At 42.3% G+C, this 10,838-nt stretch overlaps 1 protein-coding gene and 1 long non-coding RNA gene across 2 annotated transcripts; both read left to right on the top strand.

The window, feature by feature from the left end:
• The first annotated feature begins 977 nt into the window (after positions 1–977).
• LOC113091151 (uncharacterized) lies at positions 978–2,523 on the top strand. The gene is made up of 3 exons (XR_003287291.1): positions 978–1,040; positions 1,114–1,177; positions 1,833–2,523. It is a non-coding gene; the product is annotated as an uncharacterized LOC113091151 (long non-coding RNA).
• A 4,367-nt stretch (positions 2,524–6,890) lies between these two features.
• Positions 6,891–9,105, top strand: LOC113091150 (uncharacterized). The gene is made up of 2 exons (XM_026256602.1): positions 6,891–7,172; positions 8,016–9,105. Exon 2 carries the CDS (start codon positions 8,068–8,070, stop codon positions 9,016–9,018), a length of 951 nt encoding a protein of 316 aa, XP_026112387.1. The 5' UTR covers positions 6,891–7,172; positions 8,016–8,067; the 3' UTR covers positions 9,019–9,105.
• The last annotated feature ends 1,733 nt before the right edge of the window (positions 9,106–10,838 follow it).

Here is a 10,838-nt window from a genome sequence, read left to right as displayed (position 1 = left end):
TAAATATAGCGTTGAAGATCATCTCAGCAGGTGCTATGAGTTTAAATTCCGTTGTACACTCTGATTCCCTTTAATTGCACATTTGCACCATTACACACTATTTTTCTAAAGTTTCTATAGAAATCTAATGCACGTGCAGTGTTCCAACTGTGTTTTTCAATCTGAATGCCAGTTTTTGTTGTTGTTGTTGTTGTTGTTGTTGTTTTGGTGGAGATTTCTTTCAGCTACTATTTCAACAAATTGTACAATTATGCCAGTAGGTGGCAGCACGTGACTGTCAGCTATAAGTGAATCATTTGAATCATTCACTCAACTGATTTATTCAAAAACACTGGGTTATTTAGGAACAATTCAAGTGTTTATGAGTGAGTCATTGGATTTTTCATTCAATAGATTCATTCAGGAATGGTCTTTATGAATTGTTCACTGATTTGATCAAATAAGCATAGATTTTATTAATATAAATTTAAAATAACTTTAAGTTAAATTTGCTTTTGCATGTGTTGTTATATGTTATATATGTTGTTTATTAATATAAAAATTACATGTTATAAATAGATAAAATATATACATACAATTTATTTTTTAAATATATATTTAAAATATATTTTAAAACTTAATTTCACACCCTGTTCAATGTAAAATGCTGCTGTTTCAATTCTATTTGTCACTATTATGTTAAATGTTTATCATAATTCTTGTTAAATTGCAGTCACAATGTTTGGCAAAATAGTCACATTTTTTAACAGCTTACTTAGTGCGTTACAAAATCAGAATACTGGCAGTAAAAAAAAATAAAATAAAATAGAGTATATATATATATATATATATATATATATATGTAACCCATATGAAACATAGGGCTACTAAAACCATATATGTTGTTTAGAGGTGTAGTTCTATATTTTCCCACCAGAGAGCGCAATACACTAGAGCGTCATAAACAGACTGTATCAGGATTGGTAGAGAGTGCTACGCGCAGTTTTCATGCTTTGGTAGATCTCTTCCTGAAACCGTGTGTGAGCTGTGAGCAATTGCTGGTATGTTACACCACATAATAGTGTGAAACTTTGATTATATACACGTATCTACACTGATAAGTCCCTTTATTAGTAGAGCATCAACTGTGAGCACGAGAGGAGCAGCCTCAGTCGGGTTGTTGTTGTTTGAAACTCCGGTGAGTTTAAACATTTATTTTGCTAGTCTGTTGTTAACCACAGTGAGCAGAAAAACCACTGTAAAGTTCAGATACTTAACATAAAAAAAAACCAATCGGGGTTATAAGACTGTTGTCTAATGTTCAGTGTACTTTGGTGCATATTGTATCATTGTATTTATGTTCACAAAAGATCGCTAGCTAATCGCTAACCGTTAATCATTAATGGCTAAGTGCCAAGCTAATAGTTTAAGGAGGATTTATAGCTTGGTTGATTTATAGCCAACTACAGTGTTTGATTTGGTTTATTATAATGTTAAATGTGTTAGCACTGATAATTTAATTCAATTCATGTTGAAAAGCGTTAATATTAAGATGTGTGTTACCTTAAAAGCAGCTAAGGAAAAAGGATGTTACATATAAATGTGATGATAAATAATTAATTTGTCAATGTTAAGTGCAAATTTTGATATAGAGTTCATGATATATGTATTTAGTGCCAAAAGACCAGTTGCCATTACATGTGGTAATTCATTTTACAGTAAGCAAGGTATGTCTCTAGCCATTGGTCATACACTGTAAGATGCACTAAATGACAGAAACAAGTTAATGAGATCTCATGTTGGAAATGGAGAAATAGAACAGAATAACTTACTACTTTACAATGCTTGTGTAGGTTGGTTTTTGTTATTTTGATCACTACGAGAGAAATAGACGAATCAAAGATGGCGAGCCCAGCCCAGAGTGATGGTGGATGGTCGTGAGAACGGTGTGGCCAGCCGTGGGACCAGCCACCGAAGACGTCGGACTAGTTTCGTTCAGACAGGATACAGATAAGAATACACTTACGCTATTAACTCTACCCGGGTAGTAGTACTGGACTTAATATACACACACACAAAAGGACCAGGAACTAAACTCTGAACTCAATTTCATACTCCTCGACTTAAAGGAGCAGTGAGCTGAAGTGTCAGCTCACAGGGACATTTTCCTTTCCTTTTATTATTGAAAGAGCTCTATTTTTGTTTTATTTTATTTTCATTCTTGGTACATTATAGTACTGTGTTCATTGTTGTGTCCCTTAATGTAATAAAACTGTCAACTGTTCAACTCATTACTAACTCTTTTGTGAGTCACTCAAGGCAGACCACACCCCGGACCTAGATAGATGTTAGTTGCCCTGTTCTGGTATTGGTTAGCACTAGGGGGCGCTACACAAACTTGGCGAGCCAGCCAGGAGTGGTTTTGAGTCCTTATTTAGTGAAAGTTGAGCAGTTTGGCACTTCTATTGCATTTCATCTTTGAACACTGGAAATTTGCCTGAATTTATCTTGCTGTCAAAGGGTAAATATGGATATAATTCAATCTCAAAGCGTAAAAGTATCTGATTCTGTCTTAGTAGGAGGTGTAACTGGTGATGAGGCAGACAATGAAGTTATGGAGTATTTAGGGCAGTTTGGTTCAATTGGAAGGATAATTCAGGTGACTAGCTCTGAGCCCCAGTTTAAAGATACGGCCATTGTGGAATTCAAGTCAAGCGAAGCCGTTCAGTTCCTCCGGGAAACTTTGCCATGTAAAAGACCCAGTAGTAATCCAAATATTGTACACCATATTCGGCTTCTATCTGAGCTGTATGTTGCTGACAAAAGTTCAAGCTTAACCCAGTCTTACTTAACTGAGTTGAGGTATATTGCTAAGCTAAGTGGAGCAGATTTTGAGAAGGTTTTGATAGATGAGCTGGTTAGAATTCAGGAGTCTACCCAGAGCCATGACACAACTGAATTAAATGTGCCAAATGTAAGCCAGGAGCCCCAGCCTGCTAGTAGCACAGACCAAACTGAACCCCATGCCAATGTTAACCAGCCTCCTATGGAAAAAGATGGTGATCTGATCCAGCCCCTTACACATGACTCATTTCCATTTGCTGCCGGTGCGGGGCATCACCATCACCCTCACATGGGAAACGGACCCTCTACTTACCTTCAGAGCAGCTCATCACTCCGGAAGTGCAGAAGGTAGTGGTTGAACATGTCATTAAGAATAGCGACATATCTCCTCAGTATCATGGCCATACCAAACTCAGACCGTTTTCAGGAAAGGTCCCTTGTCCCTATTTAGAGTCTGACTATGACACATGGCGCAACAATGTTGAGTTCCACCTCACAGATGCCACCGTGTCTGACAAACACACTGTCAGGAAGATAGTGGAGAGCCTTCTTCCGCCTGCTGCTAATGTGGTTAAGCACCTTGGGCCTAATTCTACTCCCCATGACTACCTTTGCCTTCTCGACTCCGCCTATGGTACTGTCGACGACGGGGATGAACTCTTTGCAAAATTCCTGAACACCAATCAGAACTCGGGTGAAAGGCCTTCTGGGTATCTGCAACGTCTGCAGACAGCCCTGAGTCAAGTAATCAAAAGAGGTGGCATTGCGGCCAGCGAGTCAGAGCGTCAACTGCTCAAGCAATTCTGTAGAGGTTGCTGGAATAACAGCCTAATTACAAGTCTCCAGCTTGAACAGAAGAAAAACAACCCACCCCCGTTTTCTGAGTTACTTCTTCTGCTACGTACTGAGGAGGACCGGCAAGCTGCTAAGTCCAGCCGCATGAGACAGCACTTAGGGGTTCCTAAATCCAAAGCCCAGTCAAATTCTCTTTCAGTAGAAGACCATGTCACTGATGACATAGACACAGAAACTGCTGCAGATAGGACATCCCCCATCAATGCACCTAAGCTGGAAAAGCAACTTGCAAAGCTACAGGCCCAAATAGCTTCTTTGAAAGCATCTTTGAGCAGCAGCTCAAGACAGGCTTCTGTTAAGCCAAGCCAGAAGTTAAAGTCTAAAACCAAGGCCTCAACTGAAGAAAAATCCTCATCCTCCGGTGAGTCAAAGCTCACAAGGAAGCCTCGCCCAGGATATTGTTTCAAGTGTGGTGAGGAGGGCCACATTGCATCCTCCTGCAGTAACAAACCAAATCCTGACTTAGTTGAGATAAAACGTAAAGAGTTGAGACAAAAACAACAAGCCTGGGAAGAACAAAACAGGCACGATTTAAACTGAACTCAGTTTCTGAGGAGGGACTATCAGGAACTGAAATAAGGTATGAATGTCCCAAAACAAAACCCTTGACTAAAGCCTTCAGTAACCCTCACAAAGTGGAGCACCAAATTAAGCTACCTAAAGGACTTGTAGGACAGAAATGTACAGCTGATGTTATTGTGTCAGGGGTTAACTGTAATTGCCTCCTTGACACTGGGTCTCAAGTGACCACGGTATCTGCTTCCTTCTACAACAGCAATCTGTCAGAACACCCCATTCAGCCCATTGACGGTCTGGACGTTGAGGGTGCTAGTGGCCAAAATGTTCCGTACTTGGGCTACGTACCTCTCATCCTCAAGTTTCCAAAGAGCTTTGTTGAAACTGAGCCTGAAGTTTCTACTTTAGCGCTAGTAGTTCCAGACTTACGCATTAACTATGACTTACCTGTACTGGTTGGGACAAATGCACTTGATGTCTTGTATGATGAACATTGTCACGGAAAAAACCCAAACGACCTTTCTTCTGTCTATGGCTATAGACAACTCCTTCGCACACTTAAGCTCAGGAGAGAAGTGAGCTCTTCAGGGAGAATGGGTTTAATGACCCTTAACGACAAAGTGCAGCCAGTGATACCTGCTCAAGGGAGAGTCCTTCTCGAGGGCAATGTCAAGGCTAGTTCCTTTGAAGAATGCGCAGTAGTTGAACAGCCAACCTTATCTATCCTGCCGGGTGGGATCTTTGTTGAGTGCTGTCTTGTCACCTTGCCTAAGCAGAACCCCCACAAATTACCTGTGTGGATTAGGAATGAAACTGAGCACGACGTGACACTCCCCTCCAACTGTGTCCTTGCTGAGCTTTTCACTCCTGAGGAGATCTATGACAGCTTAACTGCTTCAAACAAAAATGTTGATCCTGTGAAATGTTGCACTGCCGCTTCTCAGTCAGTCAGTGAACCTACCAAGGAAAAACTAGCATTTCACTTTGGTGATTCTCCTCTCCCAAAAGAGTGGAAGGATAGGATAACCCAGAGTCTACATGCTTATGCTGATGTTTTCGCCCAACACGATCTCGATTTTGGACACGCATCCAAAGTGAAGCACCACATAAACCTGAAAGACGAAACACCTTTCAAACAAAAGTCCAGACCAATTCACCCAAACGATTATGAGGCAGTACGGAAACATCTGAACACACTCCTGGATGCAGGAGTGATTCAAGAATCAGAGTCCCCTTACTCATCGCCAATCGTGGTGGTCCGAAAAAAAAATGGAGAAGTCCGCCTTTGCATTGACTATCGCAAGCTAAATGCTTTGACGATACGAGACGCATATGCTCTCCCTAACCTTGAGGAAGCATTCTCAGCCCTTGCTGGATCCAAGTGGTTTTCAGTAATGGATCTCAAGTCTGGTTATTATCAGATTGAGATGGAGGAACGTGACAAGCCTAAGACTGCTTTTGTGTGCCCTTTGGGTTTTTACGAGTTCAACCGTATGCCCCAAGGCATCACCAACGCTCCTAGTACTTTCCAACGATTAATGGAGCGGTGTATGGGCAGTCTCCATCTGAAGGAAGTACTCGTATTCTTGGATGACATCATTGTGTTTTCAAGTACATTAGAAGAACATGAAACCAGACTTTTACATGTCCTTCAGCAATTGAGAGAAAATGGCTTGAAACTTTCTCCAGCAAAGTGTCGGTTCTTCCAAGGCTCAGTGCGCTATCTAGGGCACGTTGTTTCCAGCAAAGGGGTGGAGACTGATCCCGAAAAGGTCAGTGCACTCCGCACTTGGCCAAGACCACAAACCCTCAGCGAGCTCAAGTCCTTCCTAGGCTTCGCAGGGTATTATCGCCGGTTCATAAAGGACTATTCCAAAATAGTCAAGCCCTTGAATGACCTCACCGGGGGTTACCCACCTTACAGGAAGGGTAGAAAAGTAACACCATGCCCTGGAAGGTTCTTCAACCCCAAAGAACCCTTTGCCGACCGGTGGACACCTGCTTGCCAAGAAGCTTTTGTGGCGATTATAGACAAACTCACCTCCTCACCAGTACTTGGATTCGCTAATCCAAAACTACCCTATGTTCTTCATACAGACGCAAGCACTTCTGGTCTTGGGGCTGCCCTGTACCAAGAACAGGATGGTGAAATGCGAGTAATCGCCTATGCTAGCAGAGGGCTTTCGCCAAGTGAAAAGCGGTACCCAGCCCATAAGCTGGAATTTCTAGCTTTGAAGTGGTCCATTGTGGAAAAGTTCCAAGACTACCTCTATGGAAACACATTCACAGTTGTAACGGACAACAATCCGTTAACATATGTGCTAAAGTCAGCTAAACTTGATGCTGCCAGTTATCGCTGGCTAGCTTCACTTTCCACCTTCGACTTTAACATAAGGTATCGGGCTGGGAAAAGCAATCAAGACGCAGACGGCCTTTCCAGGCGGCCCTGTGACACTCTGGCCGATGACCATGTTTCTCTTGAGGAAAGAGAGCGAATTAAACAATTTGCTTCTCACCATCTGTCTTCATCTCCTGCCCAAGCAGACATTCCAGCTGACACAATCAATGTCTTGTGGCACCGCCATATTTTAAGTGAGGCTGACAACAACCTACCTTCTATCACCTTGGTAGAGTCCCTTGCCCTTCACACAGACGCAGTGCCTGATATCTATGAAGATGAGGAAGCGGTGGGTTGTTCTACCATACCTAAGTACAGTGAGGAAGAACTCCAGCAACATCAGAGGTCTGACCCGGTCATTGGTCATGTTGTCAACCTGTTGGAGGTTGGAGATGAAGCAAACCCCAATCCCAGTCCTGATTCTCTGGAACTTAAGTTAATACTCAAGGAATGGAAACGGTTGGAGATGAGAAACGGTCTCCTCTACAGAACCCGCCGATCAGAAGACGACATCACTTACCAGTTTGTGGTCCCAGAGCCCCTAAGGTCTGCTATTCTTACATGCCTCCACGACGATATGGGGCATATGGGTCTGGAAAGAACTCTCGACTTGGTCCGATCAAGATTTTATTGGCCTAAGATGGCTACTGATGTGGAGAAAAAGATCAAGTCATGTGGACGTTGTGTAAGGAGAAAAACACCACCTGAAAAATCAGCTCCTCTAATGAATATCCAGACAACTCATCCCATGGAGTTGGTATGCATGGACTTTTTGTCTTTGGAGCCTGACAGTCGCAAACACCAAAGACGTCTTGGTCATAACAGATCACTTTACAAAGTATGCTGTTGCCATACCAACCAAAGACCAGAAGGCTACAACAGTTGCAAAGTGTCTTTGGGAGCAGTATTTGGTGCACTACGGGTTTCCAGAGCGTCTGCTTAGTGATCAGGGCAGGGATTTCGAGTCTCAACTCATCAAAGAGCTCTGTAACCTAGCCAGCATTACCAAAGTACGCACAAGTCCCTATCATCCGAGGGGAAACCCGGTCGAACGATTCAACCGAACACTGCTAGGCATGTTGGGAACCTTGAGAGAAAAGGACAAAAACCACTGGCGTGACTATGTAAAACCCCTAACTCATGCCTATAATTGCACCAAGAACGAGGTTACCGGCTTCAGTCCGTATGAGTTGCTGTTCGGGCGCCAGCCAAGGTTACCAGTAGATATTGCCTTTAGCTTACCTGTTAAAGATGGTGCTCCTAAATCTCACTCCCAATACGTGAGAAACCTGAAAGCACGTCTTGAGGAGAGTTATCAGATCGCCACCAGGAATTCACAAAAGGTTGCTGAGAGAAACAAACGTCGCTTTGACAAAGTAGTAAGAGAATCAACGTTAGAGGAAGGTGACCAAGTGTTAGTAAGGAACTTGCGGTTGAGAAACAAACACAAGCTTGCGGATAAGTGGGAGCCCATTATGTACAAAGTTCTGAAAAAGATGGGCGACTTACCTGTGTACACAGTACACCCCCTGAACGGAGATGGTCCCAGTCGCACCTTACATAGGGATCTCCTACTCCCTTGTGGTGACTTATCTGAAACAGAGGAAACGGAACGGCCCGAACCAAAGGCCCGTCGGCCAAGAACTAGGCATAGTCAAACTCAGCCACTTGAAGAGCATTCAGAGTCTGAGGATGATTCACCCTTTTGTCCTACCCAGCTGTCTGTCATTCCTGAGGAAAGGTTCTTTCAGGTGTATGAAATTCCCAAGAGGAAGCAAACCATTTTAACTCCAGCCGCAGGGGGTAACAATTTACCAGTCATGCCAATAGCCTCCTCAAACTCCTCAGGCTCTCAGGATGAGCCTATTGTAGGCAGTCCCCCTGAGTCATCTACAGAACCTGATGGGACACCTCCTGAGATGATTGAAGGAAATGAGTCAGAGATTATGGATAAGCAAACTGCTACCGGGAAAGATGTAACTTCAACGGGCGTGACGAATGTAATTCCAGCGGTTATTGAGTATGACAGTGATGTTTTTCCTGTTAGCCTAGAGGACCCTGGAAATGGAGAAGCTGTTGATGAGGTTCAGCAAAACGAATTGCCTCGAACACAAACCTCTGAGATAACTGAAAGAACAGAGAAAAGTGAAAATATTGAGGACGGAGAAACAGATGACCCTACACGCAAATCTGAGAGGTCACGGCGACCACCAGACCGCTTCCAGTACATTCAATTGGGGAAACCCTTAATATCCCTTGCACAGAGTCTTTTAGAGAGCTTTAAACAAGCATTTGACATCATTGGGGGTAATGATAGTTTCCAAAGGGACCCCATATCCAAGCATGAAGGGACCCATGCAGAGTCAAGGGGGGAGGGTGTAACCCATATGAAACATAGGGCTACTAAAACCATATATGTTGTTTAGAGGTGTAGTTCTATATTTTCCCACCAGAGAGCGCAATACACTAGAGCGTCATAAACAGACTGTATCAGGATTGGTAGAGAGTGCTACGCGCAGTTTTCATGCTTTGGTAGATCTCTTCCTGAAACCGTGTGTGAGCTGTGAGCAATTGCTGGTATGTTACACCACATAATAGTGTGAAACTTTGATTATATACACGTATCTACACTGATAAGTCCCTTTATTAGTAGAGCATCAACTGTGAGCACGAGAGGAGCAGCCTCAGTCGGGTTGTTGTTGTTTGAAACTCGGTGAGTTTAAACATTTATTTTGCTAGTCTGTTGTTAACCACAGTGAGCAGAAAACCACTGTAAAGTTCAGATACTTAACATAAAAAAAAACCAATCGGGGTTATAAGACTGTTGTCTAATGTTCAGTGTACTTTGGTGCATATTGTATCATTGTATTTATGTTCACAAAAGATCGCTAGCTAATCGCTAACCGTTAATCATTAATGGCTAAGTGCCAAGCTAATAGTTTAAGGAGGATTTATAGCTTGGTTGATTTATAGCCAACTACAGTGTTTGATTTGGTTTATTATAATGTTAAATGTGTTAGCACTGATAATTTAATTCAATTCATGTTGAAAAGCGTTAATATTAAGATGTGTGTTACCTTAAAAGCAGCTAAGGAAAAAGGATGTTACATATAAATGTGATGATAAATAATTAATTTGTCAATGTTAAGTGCAAATTTTGATATAGAGTTCATGATATATGTATTTAGTGCCAAAAGACCAGTTGCCATTACATGTGGTAATTCATTTTACAGTAAGCAAGGTATGTCTCTAGCCATTGGTCATACACTGTAAGATGCACTAAATGACAGAAACAAGTTAATGAGATCTCATGTTGGAAATGGAGAAATAGAACAGAATAACTTACTACTTTACAATGCTTGTGTAGGTTGGTTTTTGTTATTTTGATCACTACGAGAGAAATAGACGAATCAAAGATGGCGAGCCCAGCCCAGAGTGATGGTGGATGGTCGTGAGAACGGTGTGGCCAGCCGTGGGACCAGCCACCGAAGACGTCGGACTAGTTTCGTTCAGACAGGATACAGATAAGAATACACTTACGCTATTAACTCTACCCGGGTAGTAGTACTGGACTTAATATACACACACACAAAAGGACCAGGAACTAAACTCTGAACTCAATTTCATACTCCTCGACTTAAAGGAGGCAGTGAGCTGAAGTGTCAGCTCACAGGGACATTTTCCTTTCCTTTTATTATTGAAAGAGCTCTATTTTGTTTTATTTTATTTTCATTTCTTGGTAATTATAGTACTGTGTTCATTGTTGTGTCCCTTAATGTAATAAAACTGTCAACTGTTCAACTCATTACTAACTCTTTTGTGAGTCACTCAAGGCAGACCACACCCCGGACCTAGATAGATGTTAGTTGCCCTGTTCTGGTATTGGTTAGCACTAGGGGGCGCTACATATATATATATATATATAATAAAAACAAATAGGGAAGGATTGAAATGTTGCTCTGTTGCAGTTTTAGAACAGTGATAATAAGACCCCTGAGCTGTTTAATGTCACTGTCACCTCCAGTCTGAAGAGAAGCCATGTCCGCGTCTACCGGCAGGTAATGAGCTCCTCAAAGGTGCACCAGCGTCTGCGAAAGTGAGAAATCAGAGATAAAGGGACAGGGGTAAGAGAGGAGAATAGGAAGAACCGGTGACAGGAGAAAAGAGAGTGTGGAAATCAAATTAAAGGTGAAACAGCAGGTAGACAGCTGGAGAAGATGACTTACTTTATGTAGAATAAAGCAGC

Source organism: Carassius auratus, unplaced genomic scaffold (genome assembly GCF_003368295.1).
Source record: "Carassius auratus strain Wakin unplaced genomic scaffold, ASM336829v1 scaf_tig00214078, whole genome shotgun sequence".
NCBI lineage: Eukaryota > Metazoa > Chordata > Actinopteri > Cypriniformes > Cyprinidae > Carassius > Carassius auratus.
Note: the sequence above shows the minus strand (reverse complement) of the source record. Positions and strands in the feature narration are given on the sequence as shown.

Bases quoted from the DNA above. Each gene is read 5' to 3' on its own strand.
- LOC113091150 (XM_026256602.1), top strand. From the start codon at position 8,068: ATGTACAAAGTTCTGAAAAAGATGGGCGACTTACCTGTGTACACAGTA.